The following is a 25,081-nucleotide window of genomic DNA, read 5'->3' as shown; positions in this document are numbered from 1 at the left end:
TCAGCGAAAATGGGTCACTCCAGGGTCAACCCCATCAGGTATCAGGGTACAGTAGCGAACTTCACACTTTGAAATCAGACCACCCTTAATCCGATAGACTTAAGGGTTAATTTTCCACTGGACGTAGTCCATTTCAATGTCTTTATCTATTGCCTTTACGGCCGTTTTGGGGTTACCAGGCCAGTCCACCTTTACGATCTGACGGCTCTGATTATGTTATCTTTGGAATAAAACCGAATGGGGTTGGACCTGGGTCAGACTGTATGGGTAGGTTCTAAGATAGTAGGTATATTATGGTATCAGGGTGTCATAAAAGCATAGAATGAGTCAAGAAGATTCGGCACACCCACCCATCAGAAAGTCTTCACCAAGGTATGTCCTCACTACTCCTCTATGGTTCTTTATAATAGACCAAGGATGCAGGTTTAGTTGTTTACCAGCCTCCTTATTCCGAGGGCCAGCGTAATTTCCACATTAACTCTGGTGTCATGAAGCGGCGGCGGCGGCTCAGTTTCAGAACACAACGTTTTTTGTTCCATTTTCGAAATCGTCCTTGTTCGCCGAAGAGGCTGTCGGTTTTTGCGCAGCGCCTTGCAAGGAGTTCGGAATTTTTATTTCGGAATGCCGAATTAGTGCAAAAAGCGGTCTCTCCCAGCCGCTTGCTATGTTGTGTCGAGCAATTTGTTTAGGTATTTTGTTCTCTTTTGTCTCTGTGGTGTGTGTGCATATAAGTGTGTGTGTGTGTGTGTGTGAAACGGCGGGAGTGTAGTGGGAACTGGGAACGTCCCTGTGACTTCACCTTTAGTTTTATACAGCATGTTAAGAAAATACAGCTTTGGTACTTATACCAAACCATTGATTCATCATCTAATCTTAGGGGTTCGGGATAGCTTAATATGATAACGTACAAAGAACGCCCACAACCATATTTTTAATAAAATATATACTAGACGGATAAATTTAACACTAAGTATAGGTTGGTCAGGAAATAAAAAACATGTGTTTATTTATTAATTAATTTTAATTCTGCTCAGGAAAGCAGAAAAACATACATGTAAGTACTTAATTATTTAGGTACACCATACGCGTGTGTGTCATATTAATCTACTTTTCCTTTCTTATGTGTACTTTGCGAGATAAATATCGATTTATAATTGCTCACCCGCAGAGAGCGATGGCGATGCAATTGTAGATCGATTCAAGTTTTTTGCTAGAATTATTTATAACAAATTGCTTGGCTGTCTCATCAAAGGGGCTAGATGAGTGTAAAAGAGGGCGCCACTGATATCATTTTATAGAGGGATATAATGATAGTGACGGGATAATAGTTTTACTTTTTAATGACAATTACTAGAAAAGATAGAGGTTCTAACATATATCCCTGTGGTACGCTCTTTCTTGTTTAAGCAGTTTTATTGTTTCATTGGAATCTGTTATGTAGGTACTTAACACTAGATATCAACACACAACACAAATTATTATCTTTATAAGTATCACATTTTGATGTTGTTTATATCTAAAAAAATTAGGAAGGAAGTCATACTTTTTCAAGTACTTACAAGGCACAGTCCAAAGTTTCTTAGTCAAGCTGTACTTTGCTTACTCCTTATAAGTAATTGTTCTCTTATTTCTGCAATGAATACGTATTGCTATTTCTTATTTTATTTAACTGAATGAGCAGTTAATTGTAGAGTTTTCTCACGAAGCGAAGGTGTTTTGTCTCGGACTTTGTCTTTTCAAAAGAACTTTATAAGTAATGCGCCATTTTCAATCGTCGTTTTTTATTGAAATTAATTATATTATAAAAATAAACAACAAACTGCTGTATTGGAGATAAGTAGCAACAAGTGATATAATGGTTCCATTACTTGGATAATAAAAACGAAATGATTGGTTTTCTAAATATGGTTAAACTATTTACAATGCTGCAGTTTACCTTGGAAATACAATCAGCTACTTTACTACAATACTATATATACTACCTATTTGTTTTGGATCTGTTCATAATATAAAATATAAGTACAAATATTCAATTTTAGACATGTAGGTAGGAAGGTACCTATAAGATGAGTTCCTGTAGTGGCATCACTTTAAGGGGTTTACTGTTACTCTGAGGTGTAACAGCATTATAGCAAAGACCACACCAGCGACTGGATATTCTGCATCAGCAATAAACCGACTAAACAATAAGGATGCAAATATGTAAGCAGTTTCAACACATGTAAGGACTGGCTCTATGTAAATTCGACCAGTACTTAGGGCAGACTGGCGTGCGATGACAGTGCGCCAGACAGACGGACGGACAGACAAGCTTTATTATAATTGCAAATAGATTTCCTGTGATAAATCGCGAGATACTGCAGTTGCCACTCGTCACCCGTTTGAGTTTGTGCTGGGTCAGTCCTGCCTCTTCCGCCATGTTTTATTATGATTAAATATTCTGTGTTGTATTCCTGAATTAAAACCTCTTGTTCCTTTGTGCAGTCATTAAATATAAAAAAGCTATAAAAGCGACAAAGTTAGTTAATTTGATAGGTAATTATGATAGCTCTATAAAAATTAGTTAAATCAGCTACTGTAACAACATTAATAATACTTATAATTACACATATAGTAATATTTTTATCATGTGTTTTATAAACCATATATTCAGGAATCAATCATAGCGGCATAGCCCGTTGCGTGTAGGTATGTACCGACGCACATGATCGTCCGTATACGGAGATAGATCTGCGGACAGCCGCGCGATATCTTGAGATTCCTCGCTAGATGCCCGCTGCGTGTGCATTTTTGTATGCACTTTAGATGGCCTAAGCTTTGAACGGCTCCTTTACTGTAAATTCATTAGCATATTATACGAGGTAAGTACTTATTAAAGTTTGTATCTTTAGAGCAAAGTATAGGTACTTTCATATTTTTATTTATAAATGTTCATAAATCATAGAATCAAATAAGACTATAAAAGGTCCATATTATGGATTAAAATAAGAATACATTGTATATGAGGGTGTTGCCACCTGTCACTACTCCATAATTAAAACCATTTGTTGTGGTGTATTTATAACGAAGGCATATTTTAAACATCACATAATACCATAATAATTCATCTACAATCCCAGCAGAACACCCTGTATATACAAAAGTTGTAAAAGTAACAAATCGCCGGGTGATTTGTCAGAGTCCATATTTAAGTTTCTTTTGGGCTCGACCAGCCCAATAAGGCGGTGGCTGAATGCGATATTGTGACCAAAGGAAGCCTTCTACGGGCATTTACCCTTATTGTTTTTAATTCTATAGTGCAATTGTGTGAAAGGAAAAGTGATAAAACCCTCATTTGTTTTTACAGTAGGAATTACATTGATTCGCCGGTGAATCTTTATTTATTACTATAGCTTGCATTGTTATCTTTTCTTACCACTATCTGCTGTGTTATTTACTACGATGACTTCTTAAATACAGAACAATAATTTACATTTACTTATTTTTCCAGTAAATCGGTATGGCTAATATTTGAGTGAATATAATTAGTAATGAAAAACCCCATGAAATAGAAACTAATATCACGCCTATCAAATGTCTATTTCATTAGAAACATAAAGAATACGGCCCAATTCCTTATCATTCGTCACGCACGCGCCATCCCTTTATGGGCAAAAAATATACGGACTAGAGCTAGGTGGTCCTTTCACAGTTTGTTACGAGAAATTATAGAAGTTGCCCCTACGTTTAGTCAAAGGGTTACAAATTGCTAATTTCCTATACCAAGATCTGATCTATACATAATCACAATACATAGGTATTTTATTTACTATGAGTATGCACAAAGTATGTAGATAGTATATGACTGTACAGGAATTTATTCAAATGCACCAGCAGTGGCTACCAAACGGATTCTCATAGAAATATCATTAAATTAGCGGCGACCAACCAGCTACATATTTACCACGTAGCGAACACATCCTTGCCACCCTCCCCGCCCTTATTACCTAGAAATACGGAAGGTACCAGCCTGGCAATAGCCTAGCCAAGATCTAGATTACTAGATAGGACACGCGTTATCTAGATGTGATAGTGTAAAGGTGCCGACGTCAATCCTAGGGTTTATTAAGATCAGTGCTCGTGATAGTTACGAAGCATTCAGGTTTGAAAGGAAACTGGACGATTGAAAGTGGTAATCTTTCTGTTTCATATTTAATTATCGTGTGTAGATTGAAACGTACTAAATTAAATTAATATAAGTTGTTCGACGGAGTTCGACCCCAAAAAAGGAGAAGGTTTTCAACTCGGCATGTGAGCTTTTTTGCATGTATGTTTTTGTTATAATACCTATAGGTTTTTAAAATCACCGTAACTTATATCGTTTTTTATGGACGAGAACATTAGAAGTCATGAGGTACCAACTACCAACAGAGTTACTGACTTCAGCCTAATCAAAATGCAATAATGTGTAAGTTATGGATCGCGCGGCCTCGGCCTCAGAGAATCCGCTACGATCCGATTGAGATTACATTTCTCAATAGATCGATAACTTCTGATTTGCCGCCGGTCTTACGAAATGCATTTAAACTGCCATTATACTAAACGACGTTAATTCCATTATGATTCTGGTCGTAAATAATAATTGTACTTTGATTTAAGATGACTATCACCACTCAAGTAAATGTCTTAATCCGATTCATCGTGCAATTCCGTTTCGATTTCTTTTACGATTCTATTTTCTTTGTGGCCAGCAATAAACTTCTTGTTTGCCGAGTTATTAGACCTTATTTCTCAATTGCAATACTCCTATCAGCGGGCGCATATTGTTTTCTGTAAGACAATAGATTTCCCCTCGCACTGAGCATATGAGTATCATTATGGGCTTACAGAGGCGTCTGCGAAACAAATCGGTGCAATAAATAGCTAAGGAAGATGCATATTTCCCCTTCATATGTGATGGGTTAAGTAATAAGAAGAAGCGGGAGCGCAGAAATTTAGTCTGAATTATACCTACACTTGATACAAATAAATACTTGATAAAGTCATCTCGTCGTCGTCACACTAAGATGCGAAGTTTGATGCTTAGTATTTTCACACATTAGGTATATTTTCATATTCAGAGAGATGGGTGACACTATTAGATGACTTTTTTATGGATATAAGGTTGGATTAAAACTGTAGTACTGGGATTAACTGGTAAAAGATTTAACCAGTTAATCTCAGCTAATAAGTCGTTGGCTGCCGGAGTCTTCCATGTTCTTCATCAGCATCGGCCTTGACGTGCCTCGTTCCCCCTTGCACCACGACCCTGCTCTTGGCAATGATGCGCAATATCCCATGCGCCTGCGCCGCGCGGACGGATGCGCGGGATGGATGGCGCATTGTCCTCGCTATCATTGTCTCATTGGCCCCAAGTGCCCGCTGCGGTCAGCTGATGACACGCCGTGGGTGGAGTGAGCTCTATCGTTTCCGACTGCTATTACCTAGATGCATGTAATGTATGTGTGCTCACGTATGGTTGCAGAAAATCTAGAAGCAACAAGAGCAATTCTTTTGCTTTTTCATACCGTACACAAACTATATGACCCAACATTCTAGATTCTAAGGTCCAGTTTCTCATTTGAGAAATCTACCTTAGCATAAACTTCAGACTCAGCCAATCAGCATGGAATGTCCATACACAAGTTCAGTTTAATTTGGCGTTCTCGGGACGAACTATGGACAGTAAATTATAAATCTTAGCAAACGCATTAAACACCATTTACACGTCAACTCTGGAACATAATATCTTATAACAGGTCATAATCCAATAAAATAAATAGCAGTATTGGCAGTGGAAGGTACAAAGGGCCATTGTTCAGGAGTGCTGTGAAAGGAGGCGGGGCGGCGCGCGATGCCGAGTGAAAACTTATGTTATTGTTGAAGTCGTACTTTATGGAATATCATATTGAATGTATTGAATATTTCGCCAGACTTGCATTTCGATATAACTGAGGCGCGAGTGCCTGTGGAATGTGATACATAAATAATATTAAAACAATGTGCGTTAACTTGTATTTAAGTAGGTATATTTTATTTAAAAGACACATAGGTACTTACATGGATATAAATTAAAAAAAAACATAATATTAAAATTATTAACAATAACTTTAATATGTATATTGTACACTAGGATTCGAAGCATCGGACAATTTTAAATGCCACTAGGACTGAAAATTTTCGTATGTGCCCGGTGGTCAGCTTAATAATCTAATCCTTTCATCACGATCGTGATGACAAACTCTCGTGCATCGTGATGCTTTAGCGTTGCTGATGAAGAAAGAAAGAAGAAGGAAACTATCAAGAAGAAGAAGACTAGGCTGAATATTCCACGAATTCCTTAGTACCATAGGTTTACTAACTACACATAATTTCAGAAGATATACAACCTTATCTCCGTATCACGGAGATAAGCCGGTCGCCATCAATTTGTTCCCTACATATGTATGAGAGTGGCTAAGTGAAGACCGCTGTTGTTCGATTAACATTTACCTAATAAGATCTAATGGATACTAGCGGGGAGATTGAGAGATCGTTAGATAGAGATAGTTTATTAAATTATGCAGATTGTTGCATTTCAATGAACAGATATGAGAAAAATTTGCACCTACCCGAAGCAAAGTTAATAGTTTCCAATATTGATTGATTGTGTAAACGCTGCTTTCATTCAGGCATTCAAACAAAACAACAAACACATTGTGTCATCTTACAGAAAACAGTTGAAGTACACCTGCTAAAAGGAATTCACCAATAAATATTCGATAAGGCATACATACCGGTGTACATTCATAATTTCCCATAACAATCAGCAATTCCTAAGCTCGTACGTAGCTATGTCGATGATGTGACCCGCAGATATATTCACTAGTACGTAATAAGTTATTACCGATAGTCATCACGGCATCTACCACGCCGGACCACCGTGCTCGGTGGAAGTAATACGCTTATAATGAACGCTGTGTAATAATTTGTTCAGAAATTGTTTGGTGTTTAGCTTTTTGCCGGAGTTTATTAGCGGTGATCCGGCCACTGATAGGGATTGCACCTCGGGGAATAGGCTGAGGTTCTTTGGATAGTTGATGAGTCTACGTTGTAATAGAAATTAACCGTTTTCTCTCTTGTTCTATATAATTGAAGAGCATGGAATGATTTTTGAAGACTGCAAATCATTACAGAACTTTCAAAACATACCGAAGTATTTTCAGAACTTTTACACACGTATAATTATTCTTTATAACCTCACTACTACAGCTATTCTTCAGAAATAGAACCGGAGTGTTGATTCAACACCTAAGGCTGGGCCTAACTGCCTAGTCCTAGTGTCTGGTCTAGCCATATACTACCCGCAGTAGCACATGTAACTGTGAGTGGAGATCTACTTTTTGCGCAGATGTGGAGGAACTGGCCTCTAATTGTACACGACTATGGCTGGGGACCGCTACTGTATGATGATTGAGAAATGTCTGTGCCTGGAAAGCTCCTGCATTACTTTACATTCGTTATTTTTCAATGCTGATTAATGATTTGTAAAAATTTACGGTTTGCTATTACTTATTAGGCTTTGATAGTTGTCGTTATACCTACTATCTTGATATTATCTATATTATATTTTAAAAAACTACCGTGCCTGTTACACAATTTGGTGTAGGTACTTATTTAAAAGTTGAAGCCCTTTCATTTACTTACGATGTTTACATAGGTATTTTAATAAATTTGTAATGATTTTTTTTCCAACGAAGATAACGCAGCTTCAGCGTAAAGTCTTTACCACTAGCTTAAAACCCATACAACAGTGGCGCCCTCACCCAGTGCACATAAACCTTGGACGGAGCACGAGGAACTATTTGCCCAGTCCGCGCCACGCTGGAATCCTCGCCATCAATGAGATACCAATAAGTGGAGACCACATACAAAGCGGTATATTTTTTTCGACTACAACTGTATCTCTGTATTAGGCAATGTATCCGTTAAATCTATTCCGCATTATGTACCTTAAGCTCGGGTGGTAAGAGCTATGGAATATAAGCGCTAGTTTTGTATGAAGTGTTTGATCTCGAAGACTATTTAGGGCTTCGGGTGAAGAAAACGGAATTGCTTTATAGGAATAGAGCGTTGGGTCGATCGGCATCGTGGCTGCTGGTACGTGCAACTTGTGACAATTTATATTACGGTATTGAAAAGCTAAATAAAATAAGATTTTACATATTTACAGGACCTTTTTTGGCATAAGATTTTTTTGCCTAATCTCGTATTGCATAGTAACGTTTGGTCAAAGTCTCGTTACGCCGAAAATGGTATGGCATAAATCTCGTTTAGTAAAAAGTTATTTCGCATAACATTGTTTAGCCTAATAATGGTATAGCCAAATCTTGAATAGCCTAATAATGGTATAGCCAAATCTTGAATAGCCTAATAATGCTATGGCATAGGTTTATACAAAGTAATAATATTCTTTTGGCTTTAACTTTGACGGAGCGTCTCCCTACATAGCGCAAACTGGTGCCTTGTATTGTTTCCGCTGTTTGGAAAACGCTCCGGTCCGCTTCGCTGCGCTCCGCTTTGGTTTTGATGAACATGTGCACCTAACACGCTCCTCCTCGCTTTGCTCGTCGTCGCACCTATTTTTAGGTTTCGATCTCATGGGGTTTGTAATAATTATATTGGTCGTTAACTTTCGATTTTTTGAGGGTTCCGCTCATCTGGCATAATCTTTATTGACCAAAACTCATTTCGCATAACTCGTATGGTCTAAACTTTTTTGGCCGAACCATCACTTTGCCAAGACTTATGTGGCATAAGGCTCGTTTCGTCTAAAACTCTTTAGGCACAATCTTTAAACCTAAGTTTCGTTTGCTCAAATTTATGTTCGTCTATACCTATGTCTAGTTTCTAGTCTACCTAGTCTTGTTTCTCCTAATGTTATCTTAATAAATAATATATTAAGTATGTAGGCCGCGAGAGGGCGCTTCAAAGTAAACATTTCCTGATACGGTTGTTATCAATAAAAAAATCGTTTAAGCTGGAGAGGAGCTGAATTTTGATACGAAAGTGCTTATGACGTTATAAATCGTGGGCACAAATGTTATCTCAGTGCAAATACAAGCGGAAAGAGATTTATTGTGGCGAGAAGTAAGGCGGTGATCCGGTGGACGTGCTGTTGGTTCGCGACGGTCGGACGCGTAATCTGCAAGCTTCTGCTGTCCTGTGGTGCTATTTTCCTGGTTTGCGAGACACAACTACGGGGATGAAAGTGTTTAAAGTGATAAAGTGAACAGTGCAGTTATTTTCTTCTTTTAAATTGGTTTTAAATACACGACCAGTTTTACAAATACCCCCTGACACAATTTCAAAAAACTACATACGAACTGTACCAGTTATTCGTCTCAAGTGACATTACAGAATTAGTCTAGTTCGGCGAAGAGTCGGCAAGAGCCCGGAGGACACTGGTTCGATCCCCAATTTACGGTTTTTTTTTTTTTTTAATCTATTTTTGTTTGACGAAACCTATGGTGTATGATCTATGATTATTTTATTATCTTTAAATAGGTATACATTATTATTATTATTTTTTTTTTTTTTTCATTTTTATTTGATTGTTTTGTTGACATATTTGTTTGTATAATTTTTATTATTTAACTCAGATACTTATTGCATTACGATTACAGTTTTGAGTGTATAATGCCTATATGACCTTTTTATATGATACAATATTTTAATTATTATTATTTTATAATGAGATGCGCGATAACATTAAATCGATATGTCCTCATTGCCCTGGTTCCTCGAGGCAGTATGTTGTTCCTCGTGGGTTAAATGTCCACATTAGCCGCGTTCATGGGGACGGGTACCCCCGGCAGCCGCCGTCTTCAGCTCCGGCGCTGCAGGGTGACTCACAGAATGCAGCCCAGGTAGACCCAATAGCTTCAAGTTTGTCACGAGTGCCATTGTTTAGGAGGAACGTTAGAGTTCTTAAACATGTGCCCAAGGGAGCTAGATGTCTTGCCGCAAATAAGCTTTCGCAGATAATGGAAAAGTGTGTCCAGACTAATAATTCAGAGGACTGGTATGAGTTGCTGACATTTTCTTTCACTTCCCTCAGAGTGCCTTCTTCGGATGATCGAAAACAGTCACTCACTTCGAAAGTGAAGAAAAATATTAATGATGGAAATTCAATAAATCTTAGTGCATCAGACTTCGCAACAGGTTCACATTCGCAGCGGTCACTATACAAGGCGGTAGAACAAAAAGTTAATGATGGTGATCTAAGTGGTGCGGTCCGTATTTTACTGTCGGATAGTTGCCTCGCGGACGACAACCAGGCAACCCTGGACATCTTGCGTCAGAAACACCCCTCTCCTGGCCGTCCTCTGAATTTGCCTGGTGAGCCGGATCAATCATCCGAGTTCTTATCTGTGGAGGTGGAGGATGTCTCGGAAGCTATTGCCTCCTTCAAAAACGGTTCCGCTGGAGGCTTGGATGGACTGCGGCCTGAGCACCTTAAGGAGCTAACTTCTTTTGCCGCGGGTGATGGCGGTGTAGCACTGTTACACTCTATTTGCAATCTGGTCAATTTCATGATGAAGGGCATGGTTAATCGTACGATTTGTCCATTTTTGTATGGCGCCTCTCTGTGTGCCCTTAAGAAGCGAGATGGAGGAATTCGACCAATTGCTGTGGGCAGTGTGATTCGTCGTTTGGTGGCCAAACTTTGTTGCCGCGCGCTTGGGCAGGCATTAGCTTCTGAATTGCAGCCCCATCAGCTCGGATTTGGTGTGCCGTTGGGTAGTGAGGCTGCCATCCATGCAACCCGCTCCTTTGCCATGTCTGAAGCCCGAAGGAATGACATCATTGTGAAGGTGGATGTTCGTAACGCATTTAACTCCATCGAGCGAGATGTCATCTTAAGTAAGGTTAAGTCATCAGCCCCTAACCTATATCCATTCGTCCACCAATGTTATAGCAGCCCAAGTAACCTGTTTTATGGGGTGAATTTGATTGAATCACAGGTTGGGGTTCAGCAGGGGGATCCTTTAGGTCCTCTGCTCTTTAGCCTGGCAGTCCAAGACGTTATAGCCTCTCTTCATTCACCCCTAAACATTTGGTACCTGGATGATGGCACGATTGGTGGCAGTCCGGAAGTGGTCATTGAGGACTTAAAGATATTGGTGGAGGGGTTTGGTGACTTGGGGCTACGCTTGAACTCGCAGAAATGCGAATTATTCTCTTGCTCTGGTGATGTACCGCAGGAGCTGCGGTCGGAGTTAGAGTCGGTGATACCTGGGGTAGTGTACGTGGACAAGGCAGAGTTCACACTGTTGGGTGCCCCCATATTTCCGGAGGGTATCCCAGCCGTACTGATGTCCAAGTTGAACACATTATTGGCCACAAAACCCCATCTAAAACACCTCTCAGCCCACGTTGCCTTGACAATATTGAGAGGTAGTCTGTCTATGCCAAGGCTTACGTATTCCCTACGTACCGCACCGGTGTGGAGGCATGGGGGGGCTGCCTCTCAATATGACAAGGCTTTAAAGGAGCTCCTGGAGCGCATCATCAACATTGAGATGACGCCTCCTCAGTGGGATCAAGCGGCGCTCCCAATCAGGCACGGCGGGTTAGGCGTACGGCGGTTGCAGGACACCGAGCTCCCCGCTTTCTTGGCCTCTTCGTACGGGGTGATTGATCTCGTCATTCGCATTTTGAATGTTAATGGTGACGAGTTTAAGATCCCTTATGCGGAGGAGGCTTTGGATTTGTGGAGGGCTCGGTGTCCTGCCAGCGATGTGCCTCAGCAGCCGGAGTGTCAGCGCTCATGGGATGAGCCGATTTGTAAGATTACTCTTAACGGGCTCATCGGCCAGAGTGTGGGATCAGAGCTCGCGCGACTGCGGGCAGCTGCTGAGCACGAATCTGGTTTGTGGCTTCATGCGTTGCCTTCACCCCAACTAGGCACACTGTTAGACAACGATTCCCTGCGCGTGGCAGTTGCGCTTCGTTTGGGCTGCAATATATGCGAACCGCATCGCTGCGTGTGTGGCGCGTTGGTGGATGCACAGGGGCATCACGGGTTGTACTGCGTCAGAAGTGCAGGCAGATTTTCGCGTCACCACTCCATAAATGACATAATTCGGAGGGCTCTTGCTTCTGCGAATATTCCAAGCGTGCTTGAGCCACCCGGCCTGTCTCGTACCGATGGCAAGCGTCCTGATGGGCTAACGCTGGTGCCGTGGGAAAGAGGGCGATGTCTGTTGTGGGACGCAACATGTGTCTGCACTTTTGCGCAGTCGCACGTAGCTTTCACTGCAGCAACAGCCGGTGCCGCAGCGGAGGCAGCAGCAAGGCAGAAATGCGCTAAATACCGCGCACTCATGACCTCATACATATTCGTTCCTCTAGCGTTGGAGACGACTGGGGTCTGGGGAACACAGGGCAGGGCATTCATAAAAGAGTTAGGGCGTCGTCTTAGGGATCGAGGACATGACAAGCGCTCTGGGGCGTACTTGATGCAGAGGATCTCCCTCGCAGTGCAGCGTGGCAATGCTGCCAGCGTCACGGGAACCTTTGGGTCGGGTGCGTCCTGGGGCGGGCTATTTTAATTATTTAACTTGACGAAGGATGTTTGCTGACTTCTTTATTTTGTAAATGGACGAAGCATGTCGCGGATGAAATTATGTAATTTTATATTTTAATGACGAAACCTGTGGTGGATTTTTTATATGGAATTGTTAATTTTAATTTGGTCTTGCATGAATAAATATAGTAACTCAGTTAAAAAAAAAAAAAAAAAAAAAAAAAAAATAATATATTAAGTATGTAGTAAATGTACAAATTGTGGTATTTTTCTCCTACATCCCGAAAATCACGATATTGTATGATCAAAAAATGTATGAGCCTTATGCCACATAAGTCTTGGCAAAGTGATGGTTCGGCCAAAAAAGTTTAGACCATACGAGTTATGCGAAATGAGTTTTGGTCAATAAAGATTATGCCAGATGAGCGGAACCCGTATTTACAATTTATAAAAAAGTTATAAATTAGTCGTGGTTTTGTTTACTCTAACTAAACATAAGTAAACGTTGTTTAGATTGTCTGTCTGTCTGTCACTGCCGTGCACATTTGTGTCGTAAATAATGCACAAAGGCTCCCATAAGTTATGCTCAGACATAAATTATGCGGTTTGATGTAAATCTAGGCAAGTCTACCTTTTCTCGTGTGTTGTAACTTGGCCTAGGTTTGACTTATAGGCAAACAATCACATTAATGGTATAAATATAAATGGTCTCAAGATACTATTGTATGTTGCGAAACTATAACTACCTAGCTGGATAATGTATGAATGCCTATTGCAATGCAAACACATAATATAGATAGCACTCAAGATTCAATTCCGGAACCATAAAAAGAAAATGATCAAAGATGCAATCTCAATAGGAACATGAAATCGTGATGATAGATGAGAAGAAATGAGTAAGTATGTTGTGTTGTGCAACTCGATGCATTTGGCCCGAGTACCGAAACTGGAGGGTTACTCTATCTACAGGTTGTTGTAAAAAGGGTATACTAAGCCGAACTTTTGTTCCAAAAGTTTTAAAAATTCACGAAAATAAAAATTCCTTTTCTATAGAAACTTTATTGGTGACGTGACTTTTTACTATACAGAACGAATATTTTTTTCAGAATGACTCCCTAAGTCACCCCCTTTCGGCTTAGTATACCCTTTTTGCAACACACAGAGTGTACCAACAAAAATACAATCGGCACGTTTAAATAACTACAACGAGATAGAGTCGTGACTCGCGCAGCAGCGCCTGCGAAACTTAGTTTTTCGTCATATGTATAGAGTGACCCCCCTGAAACTCGAAAGCATTGACATGAAACAATCTGCGCTTAACCCATATTGCCGTTCAGAAATAACCAGAGACGGCTGCGGTGATGATGGAAATACGCGCGGAATCGGGTCAGCGAGCGTTTGGAAATCGCGCATCAGTGAAATGAGGAAAAGCTACTTCAGTGGTAACGCATCAAGATATGGTATCCGATTATACTACAGCTGTACCTATGTAGGTATGTTGTAAATTGCACCATCTGCAGTATTATTTGTTGTTATTTTATGGGTATAGTTACGAGTAGAAGCAAGCTTTTTGATAGATTTTATTATAATTTTAACTTGAGATTAGCACGATGACTATAAAAAACCATCAGAGATCATACTACTTGATAGTCACCCGAATTTAAGTTTCTATTAAGATAACCGATACGGCAATAAAATATCATCACAACACAATCGATAGTCACCCGATATCGGCCATCAGTGTCGGTGGTTGTGTCGCAATAACGATGCAGTTAAACAGTCGTTCGACCGACAGTTAACGAGCGACAATCAAATGCTGTAAACAAACTTGTTGGACTGTGTATCTGTTTGTGCAATGTGCATACAGAGAGGCTATTGTGTTAGCCGCAATGTTGAAAAAAGTTTTTTTTCGTTTGAAATGTGTAATGATGAATGACTTAACTTACGTCATCCGAATGCTTACAATTTTAAATACGCAAGTAGCTGCGAAAGGTGTATTAATTATTACATACATCATACTAAATGTTCTAGCAGCCGTTCTTACTCTTTCAAAAAGGCAAAAGCAACAACTTTTTTTAGACCCTTAAGTATTTTTTAACAACATTTTCGAAATTTCTCGTAAGCTCTCCGCTCTGCGTCTCCTCTAAATTACAGTTTTCGTCTGATTTAGCCTTTGCTTGTGTCCGTGTCGGTACACAACATACAACCTAAACCTACGGTAAATCGCTCGTACACTACACTGCATTTCACTTACGATATCTTGTACTCTTCACACTAGCTCCAGAGATTACTGCTTGCTTCTATACATACGTGATGTTTGTGTATCCTGGAAGAGGATATCAGTAATTCAATGAAGTAGTTTTATTTGTGATACACTGGAGTAAGAGATTAAAATCTACGCAACTAATAAATAATAATGCAACTCTAATAAATATTTGATATTTGTTATTTTCACAATGGAAACCTGCACTGAGTGGAATTCATGCCAAGTTGTGTTTGTAATTCATATTCATAGGAGTAAATTCTGATTCACACAAGTATACACTTATACTTAAACCGAATTCTTGGCAAAATCAAAACGTCCATACGTAAAAATGCAATAAATACCAAAGTGGTATGAAGATTCATTGTTAAAATCTTATTAGTACTTAAGTATTAATAAATAACGATGACGTAACTTCTTTGTCCAATTTTAGTTCGTTTTGGAAGTGGAATCGTTTACTGAGTGACAAAGGCTGGTTTGTTTTTAAAGGCTTCGATGTGTGATGTTGTGATGATTCACTTTTGGCTCTGAATCACACTGTGTATACATACTGTACTCACTTTAATACTTTCGAGTAATTTATCTTACAATGTGTTAAGCAATATATATTTACAGAATTCCCAACTTTCGTGAGTTAACTCCAGCCTTCTTCTTCTTCTATTATGAAGATACGAATAGTACGGGACAGTCAGTACATATAAAAACAAAAGTCCATCAGTAAAAAGGTCCTTGTTAAAATAGTCTTCAGAAATAATGACTGTACGGTGCCTAAGAACTTACATACAACGCAGCACTTGCTGTAAGCGGGGGGCAAGAAACATTACTAGAGTCTGACAACGCTAACTTTGCAACAGAAGTGCCAATACCAAATAAAGTTTATTACACTGACTTGTTACTTTTTTTTATTCATTTAGGGCTGCCAGTTGGATAAAAATTATTCTCCCATATTTAACCTGTTGCAAAGTTGTCGTTGTCAGCCTCTGCTCTGCGGCTGTGCGTCAAACGCCGCGGCACAGTCGGCGCGTGCGCAGTCATAACAAAGACGTTGGTTTCCGCCAGATGTCCCGGTGGAGACCGAGTCCACTACTCAATGGACACTCAGATTAAGGTTGTTGGCGGCGGTATCTCATTCTGAAATCTTTATTATATATTTTCATATTAAAATAGCTAGCTTTTTAGACGTAACGATGTCTTAAAAAAATCATGGTTCTACCTTTTTTGGCATAAGATTTTTTTGCCTAATCTCGTATTGCATAGTAACGTTTGGTCAAAGTCTCGTTACGCCGAAAATCGTATGGCATAAATCTCGTTTAGTAAAAAGTTATTTCGCATAACATTGTTTAGCCTAATAATGGTATGGCCAAATCTTGAATAGCCTAATAATGCTATGGCATAGGTTTATACAAAGTAATAATATTCGTTTGGCTTTAACTTTGACGGAGCGTCTCCCTACATAGAGTAAACTGGTGCCTTGTATTGTTTCCGCTGTTTGGAAAACGCTCCGCTCCGCTTCGCTGCGCTCCGCTTTGGTTTTGATGAACATGTGCACCTAACACGCTCCTCCTCGCTTTGCTCGTCGTCGCACCTATTTTTAGGTTTCGATCTCATGGGGTTTGTAATAATTATATTGGTCGTTAACTTTCGATTTTTTGATCATACAATATCGTGATTTTCGGGATGTAGGAGAAAAATACCACAATTAGTACATTTACTACATACTTAATATATTATTTATTAAGATAAAATTAGGAGAAACAAGATTATACATAGGTATAGACGAACATAAATTTGAGCAAACGAAACGTAGGTGTTTAAAGATTGTGCCTAAAGAGTTTTAGACGAAACGAGCCTTATGCCACATAAGTCTTGGCAAAGTGATGGTTCGGCCAAAAAAGTTTAGACCATACGAGTTATGCGAAATGAGTTTTGGTCAATAAAGATTATGCCAGATGAGCGGAACCCATAACAGTACGTTAGCAGAATAGCCCCACCACGGTGTGGCTAGCTGATGGCTGTGTCCATGGCCTGTGGGCTCGTGCCGGCGTTATTAACTTTCACACTACTCGCACAACACCAGCACATATGGGAGGTGTTTTCTTTCGATTACCCATTTCGTAGATGGGGTAGGGTTGTACCAAATTGATTTACTTAAACATAAAAAAAGTTAATTATTACTCTTAAAAAAAGCTAGGTTTGGGCCCGCAGCCCAACCCAGTAAAATGATTCCCAAAAAATATGAATTTAATAGTTTAGTTGTAAATTATGCTATATGTATAGCTATCCGTACCAAGTACCTACTTTTACTTAGACTAATTTTAAATTCTCATTAGATAAGTCAGTAATATAACATTTTTTTCTGAAAAATTCGCAAAGGACTCTGTCTCCTGCACTTCCAGAAAAAAATATTAAAATTAATTATATTTTTTTTCTACTTATTATTATTGTTGTCAGCCCTATAAGTCCAACTATAGCTAGTAGATAAACTGCAGAGAGTCAAGTTCATACACCATGTTATTTTTGGTTTATGAACAGTTCGCGCTATTTCTGTGCTAATATAAACATTCACTAAATAACATAACATCCGCTCGGTAACTTAGCAGGAATTAGGAAACATTGTTTTGATAGTTTACTATGAATCTGTATAGATTTATTACAAATGGATGTTGATATTTAAACAGGATTATAATTTTTTCTTAACTATTTTTTATTAATAACACATATTACATTCGTACAAAAATATTTTAATCTAGACGTATATACCTATTTAGCTTTAGAATGTCTAGTTCAGTGATTTTTCTTCTTGTCCCCTCATGAGCTTTCAGCTACAGACGTTATTCTTCACCACCTATCTCCCCTCCCTCCTTCACTTGGCGCATCTTAATCAGAGCCAAACCCTGGTTTGTCATCGTGGTACCCGTCGTGGTACAGCAGTTATCAGTCGGCGACTGCTTTCGTGCACCCTCATCAGTAACCACCCCGTAGAGGCACCCCGATGTAACCCTGCTCCTCTATACATTCCGAACGTACTCATCCATAAGTACAATACTTATAAGTCGCTCACTGATGGTCCTTCCGTTCACCCCAATCTCACTCCAACCCTGCTCCTCTACACATATACATTCCGAACGTACTCGCCCATAGTTACAATTTATACATCGCTCTCCAATGCTCCTTCCGTGCACCCCATCTCTAACCGTGCTCCTCTCCCACAGGCGTGCGCCCCTCGCTACGTGTCCTACGTGTCGGCGAAGCAGAATCAGCGCGACCCGGTGGGCTCGTGCTTCGTGGCGCGCTCCTCCGCCGCCTCCGATGTGAACGAGTTCTCTCCGTGTAGGACTTGTAAGTTTCTGCCTTTGACATAGTTCTTTTATAAATTAGTGAGTTTTTCATGATGAGAAGATACGGTCCATCTATAAAGTCATGAAAACGCAAATGGATCTATTGCCTTTATTGAAGCTCAAATCTGTTCAACAAGGATTATAAATCGGTATCTTATTTTAAAATAAGTAATGGACTATGATAAAAAAGTCTCAACTCAAGATTGCAAAATCGCACTCTTTATTTTCATGACTTTATAGATGAACTGTATATTAGCTGAAAAGGGTTAACTCACGGAGTCACTCCAAACAACTTTTGTTCTACCACTTTTGACCCGTAACTTCATTTACCCAAGAGAAAAGGGCGGAAGATATTTTGATTGTTTCACTAGTAACATAATGTGAAAGCCCCAACAAAAAGCCCCGTGCGGTCTTTTAGTGCTTGGCAAAAGAGTTTTAAACCTTGAAAGCAAGATGGCCGCCGCCGCAAAGCGCGCGAAAAGCTGTGGGTTACTTCCGGCGGTAATCGCTTAGCGCGGGAAAATTGCCGTGACGACGCCAGACTTGACGTGCCGACTCAATGTTGCCACATTTAAATTATGCGTAACATTTTACATGACTACAAACTATTCATATAAGGTATATAAGATAGTTAATTGAATAATAATAATATAATCTAAAGAAATTGCTTATTTATGTACTTTTTTGAGTATTATAATTAACGGTGTATAATAGGTATAAGTATAACCAAGCTGTGTCACTGTTTAATGTACTTTACGTGTTCCTGTGGTTACTGGTTACACTTTCAGATTTTCCCAATCAGTATATTTTATCCACTTTTTATATTTAATGTGCTTAATATATTATTTAAAATTAAACCTATACAACGATATTTTGAATGTATTTAAGCTATTATATTATGTGCTTTGTTTAGGGTTCCGCTCCATGGACGAAGGTTAGTCCATTACGGTCTCCGAAGGTATAGTTCGATGTTATAATGCACTAAACGCGCAATGTATTTTCACCTTTCTAGGTCATCTTATAATTTGAATAATTTTCTATTTCAAGCTAGTTAAGGCGACTAAGAAAAGCTCGAGGTGTATTTTTTTCATAAAGTACCCAATTATGAGTTCTCTACTCAACTATAAATTCGCCTTAACTTGCTCCACATCACTGCATCAAACTCTACGAGTTTTACATGCATTTTAATTTACTTTTTGATGTTTCGCATATTATTAATATTCTTTTCAGACGTTAGCAAAAGAAATAAAACCAAAATAAGCTATTTATTAGGTAAATAAGACTATTTAGATGTATTATAAATGTATGTATGTATTTGTACCGTTGCATGACTGTGTAGCTGTGTCTATGTGTATACTTAGTTATCATTGTGTATGTGATGAGATCGACCACATTCTTCAACATCTATACATACAAAATAATTACATCATGAAACAAAAAAAAACTTTCACGAAACCTAAACAAATCTTCACTTTCTTTTTCATTAATTTCAGACTTACGAAATAACTGTCGCACTCCATTTATTATACAACATTACAAATGAAATTACTGGCCATTTATAAAATTGTGCAATTAAAAAGTATTCTGTATTTTTTTCAGCGAGCCACGGCCAGCGCAAGACAGGCGTGTGCCAGGCCGGTTTCGGCGCCGCCATATCAAAGGTAACTTCACTAAATTATCCTTTTCGTTACGCTAATTACGTATAAAATTCGCCGAATTTTACGACATTAATTTATTTCCCTCAAATTTTGGGTGAATTGAATATAATTCGTCTTCGTGGGATCTTTGATGTGGTGTCGAGACGTTATTTTGTGACTGATTGCAGTTAATGAGAGATAATTATGGTACCTTTCAATGCTGCGGCCTCTCGACCATGATTGCCTATAAAAGCATGATGAGGACGACTAATCGTGTAGGTACTTACAAGCTGTTGGATAATCTTTTAAAAATAAGACAGCGTTCGTATCTCTTTGCAAAAGTCCCAGAACTAAAACGAAGATGGCGGCCGGCAGCCGCTGCATTTCCACACTGAAAGGAAGGCGTAGATTCCCAACAAGAACTAAACCTATCCGGAGCATGTAAAACATCGTGATTTTACGATCGTGGGAATGGTACTATTTTCGCTACGTTCAGTTATTATCGTGGTGGCATCGCGCGCGTGACGCGCATGGCCCGCGCTTCTCGACGCGTTCATGAATTATTAAAACTTTTATTGTTCCACACAAAAAATGGTGGCTCTCTCCTATTTTGTAATAGTAATCAATATTGCGAATTCTTTTATTGCTGTCACCGTATTTGGATGCGGGCGTTGTTCTTTTTTATATGGCTTTAAATGCTTATTCGCTCCGAATACAATGTTTTTGCTCGTAGGTAATAAATTAAAGATGAGTCAAGCTTTTATCATACATATTTTGTAGGTATGCTTCTCATGGTATTCCAGGATGATTACAGACACAAAATCAGATTTCGTCGCCAAATTAATGCCTTTACTATCGGCAACTTAATTAAATATCAAGGCACGCACAAACTAAACTAAGCTATTAATTCCCGGTATCACACATCGCAACAATAAAAATGACACCATGAAAACCCTACCCAGAAACCAGAAGCATTAACAAACCGTTGCCTTTTTTTATAAAAAAAACATTAAAGAAACAAAAAGCGCGCGATAACTTTGATTTTGATAAAATCTTTTTCGACGAATGTAATGTAGGATTCGTAGTGGAGTGGAGATTTAAAGATGTAGGAACTGGATGTTTATAATGTTGTGTTGTGATAAATCGTGAATGCTATCTGGTGCAAACATTGGGCTCGCCGGCTCTGTACGTGAGGATACTACTAAGCAGATTAAGGCTAAAGACCACACGATTCAGAAATATGTACGAGTATATAGACAGGTGTTGGAAGTTCCTTTTTAATTCCAAAAGTAGTTATAAACCATTGTAGTGCCTGCCAGCTGCAGCTGGTTAGATAAATCTTCTATGTAGTAAATTATCAATCAATTGCATAACTTTTAAAACATTTTGTAATTCTAATGAAATCCCTCTAGTTTTTATCACTTCTTTCACTATCCATGATCCAAATCTAATCAGCAGACAAGATAAAATAATATATTTTTCAACATTATTATTGCCATACCCTTCTATATACCCCCTGCTCGGTAACCTAACTGCTATTAAAGCTGAATCTGGGAGTTATGGTATCGCGGGCGGCAGGCCGGATCGTGTCTGCGGTTATCTGAGATCGCATCCTCGACGACAGGCTGCACCGGTCACGCGGACTGCCCTGCGTTTGTTTCTAATGTTTCCTCTTATACAGGGTGTTAGAAGGGGTATGTGAAAAGCCTGAACGGGGAAGACTCTGTATTTTTTCACGAATTTCCACAAGTCATAGAACAAAAGTTCATCGGAATGACTTACTACTTGTGCCACACCCTGTATTATGCACGGAGCTTGCTCTATTTACTACTGCTCTCAATGGGTAAGACAGATAAACGGACTTATAGAATCTTTAAAGATTCAGCACCGCAAAAGTTATTGCCACACGGTATCCAAAATGTAAAAAGGAAAACGTAATTTCCATGTTTCAAACATAAGGAATGGAAATTCAGAAACTCTTCTTTAATGTCATCATGGTTTTCTCGCAAAGTTAGCAGAAATTCTACACAACTAGAAACTTATTCTGTGAATTATATTATAGACACCAGCGATTTGTTGAACAAGCCCGAAGCACATAACAATTGGAAATTCTCTACCACACATCTTATTCAGCACCCAATAACTCTACTGCAGTATTTAATTCAGTACTGTCGATAAGGATGGTAACATCCTCTATATACCCTTTTTGTACAAGATTTAAGGTTGAAAATTGAAAGTGATGGTTGTTAAATACATGGTTTAGAGGTTCCGTATTGAATGCTAGGTGCAAACTCGTGGGCATTCATTACACCATGTTGAATGTTAATGGGCACTTTGTGATATGGGATACCTAGGGAGTGTTCTCCCTTCTGGGAGTAAATCAAGACCTCTGAAACGAGCCAGATAAAATTTAACATCTAAAATCAAGAACCTGTTGATAAATTTTCTTTATTTTTGCTTTTGCAACTCATAAAATATGGAAAGCTTACGCGGCATAGCGCATTATTTGTCTGTATAAATACTTCCATAGAGCAATTTCAATCAGCCTTTACCGGCTCGATTATGCTGGCCTAAGATTATATTAGCAAGACATTTTGTCATCGTATCTTATAGCGCTGGGGACATTCTTATCGTTCTTACAAACATGGTTTCAGGACGTACTCCTTAAACGGCGGCCATTTGCAGACAATGGCGGCGGGAAGCGCATGCGCAGGACACCGCGCATTTGTTTAACAGAACTGCCGTATTTAGATATTTGTCCGGCAAAAGATTTATTTTATTTGGACCGTGTACCCAGATTTACATTTAGTTTTGCCGTGCTTTTCAAAGGGTATTGGTATTGGAGTGTTTTTTTCGCGGTAAAGTTACAATGGCATAATTCAAAATGACGTTGGTATTTTATGGTTGTCAGCTAATCTTCACGATTAACGTCATCACCATCTTTTTACACAATAACTAAAGTTTAAGCCATGTAAAGTCTATGATGATTGTTTTATCCACTTGGAGTCTGCACATTAGGAAAATAAGAAATCCTTTACTACCATTTATCGTGTTATTTATGATGCGCAGGTCGCCATGAATAATTGAATAAAAGAATTGGTTTAAAGTGCCATCGGTTTTGCATATGTAAAGTAGAAATTATTGTTTCGGTGTTAATATAGTGAATATTCATTGGTCTTGTTCAATGGTTCTTGTGTTCTATGGGTCGTAACTCTAAGCTTGAATTCGTTATCTATGCGGGTGTTCTTACTTCTTCTTGGAACGACAGGTTCTTAGATAAGACGAGATAATCAGATGACATAAACCTCTCCGGTATAACTGGGTATAACACTATATTGCCATTTCCAAACATAAAATTTTAAATCAGCACCATCACATTTATAGGTCTTAAAAATTGTTTTTTTTAAGTTAGTTGTAGTATAACAATATCATATATATTTTTTACTTTTAACACTACGTATGTATGTACCTAGGTACTTATATGTAACTTCACATGAGATACGTAGTCGTACCTACCCGCCCTCCTTGACATGACACTGCCGAACCGTGGTTCGTGCTGCCATGTCGCGCTATAAAAGGGCGGGTGCGGTGCGCAGGCGCATACTTACATGCACACTCGCCACTCGGCGCCAGCCATTGTCTTGTTCAATCTGGACGAGCTTTTATTGAGGTAGGCTAGGATTTAGCCTTTATATGCCTATAGGCTCTCTTAGGGGTGCCACCAAAGACGTTCCAATCTCAACTATTACATATTTTTCCCACATTTTGTAAGTAGAGTATAGTTTGATTATTTTAATAGGGTACTTATTGAATTATTGTGGCGTTTATTTTTTTCCTTTATGCTACAGACATTCATTTGTACCAGCCCTAATCTGTAAATCTGTTTTCCACTACGTCCACATCCAAATTAGGCGTTTACGATATCGCAATTGATACAGCTGAATAATCCCCCCATAGCCGCCATGCTGATCACTTCATTGTTGTCTAGCTTTAAGGCTTGAGCCATGAATGGTCGGTGTACACTTTCTTTCCTTATTTAGTGTCTATAAATCACAACTCTGCTGACCAGCGAGCGGCAGCGTTAATTCGGAGTTAAAGCCGAATCTATATAAGCTAACTTTCTGAAGAAATCTATATTTTTAACCGACTTCGAAAAAAGGCAGAGGTTCTCAATTCGTCTGTATTTAAACATAAATATATTCTATAGTGAGTTTTTCATTTGGTTTTAAACAGAAGATAAATATATCTACACAAATTACTTACTGCACTTCAAAGAGCTTACATCTGTAAACACGAAACCGATACGTGTCCCCCAAAAGTGTTATTTTTTGTGGCATTGGTAAATCATCCTTTTACATGCAGTTGAGGAGAATTATCTGTCGGTTCACACGAGGCGGCTGGTTTTTATCAGGACCCAGCATGTGTCGTCGTCTGTCAATACCTCTTAACATTCGTCCCAACGAGATATCTACCAGTTGTCATTTTCCACAAAAAAGGGATGGTGATTGGTGATGCTCCGTTCTGTGGTAATAATGTGTCGTGTTTTTGTAAAACTTGCGTAAATCAATTTAACTATATTGAGATAGGCTAGCTAGCCATCTAGGTACCTCCTGAGGCTGGGACTACCTGTTCCCCTCAGCCGAAGGCAAAGCTGTAAAAGCCAACAGGCTAACAGCAAAACAAGTCATCTCAAAATAAAAAAAATCTAGGTACCTACCTAGTATATGTATTTTATATCGCATTAGGTATATTACATAATCGTGTGTAAAAGTACCTCCTGTGAGGTGCATTTTTCATGTAAACTTGTAAAGAACCAACTCAATTTAAAAGGCCCACGCACTTAAAGAGCAATTTCGTTCTTATCTATCCTTCATTGTAATTACGACAGGATATCTCAACTCGGCACTCTCGGGGCTATAACATGGAAGTGCCTCCATAAAAATTGTTACACTTCAAATCACGGCCTATAAAATTGTTTTGACCAGTTGATTTTATGATTCCCTATAGCTTTTAGTAAGGAATTGGACGGAATGTGAGGTCAATTGTGTATGGCTATGACAATTATCGTGTGCGCTGCTGCCTTTTCACTGTTCATAAAGTGTTTGCATTTCTAGTAATTTGCTAACTTTATGTCTCTTCTTTATTTGCACACTCAGATACATGTACATTGTACATACTTATAACCTTTGGGTACCTTTATGTATTCCACAGATCGGATTGAGTTTAAATATTTATAATTTATATTTTTCGTTTC

At 38.9% G+C, this 25,081-nt stretch overlaps 1 protein-coding gene across 4 annotated transcripts in view; it reads left to right on the top strand.

Annotated features, from left to right (window-relative positions):
* LOC105380972 (integrin alpha-PS2) overlaps positions 1 to 25,081 on the top strand; it is a 76,929-nt gene that overhangs the window by 38,656 nt on the left and 13,192 nt on the right. For 2 of the 4 annotated variants that reach the window (XM_048623565.1, XM_048623563.1), the window contains exons 4-6: positions 18,065 to 18,191; positions 19,104 to 19,124; positions 19,790 to 19,851. In XM_048623565.1, the coding sequence (XP_048479522.1) occupies positions 18,065 to 18,191; positions 19,104 to 19,124; positions 19,790 to 19,851 (210 nt within the window). The remainder of the gene's footprint in view (positions 1 to 18,064; positions 18,192 to 19,103; positions 19,125 to 19,789; positions 19,852 to 25,081) is intronic. The other 2 variants (XM_048623566.1, XM_048623564.1) reach the window with 1 other exon arrangement.

Source organism: Plutella xylostella, chromosome 10, assembly GCF_932276165.1.
Source record: "Plutella xylostella chromosome 10, ilPluXylo3.1, whole genome shotgun sequence".
In the NCBI taxonomy this organism is placed as follows: Eukaryota; Metazoa; Arthropoda; class Insecta; order Lepidoptera; family Plutellidae; genus Plutella; species Plutella xylostella.
This window is presented reverse-complemented; position numbering and strand designations above follow the sequence as displayed.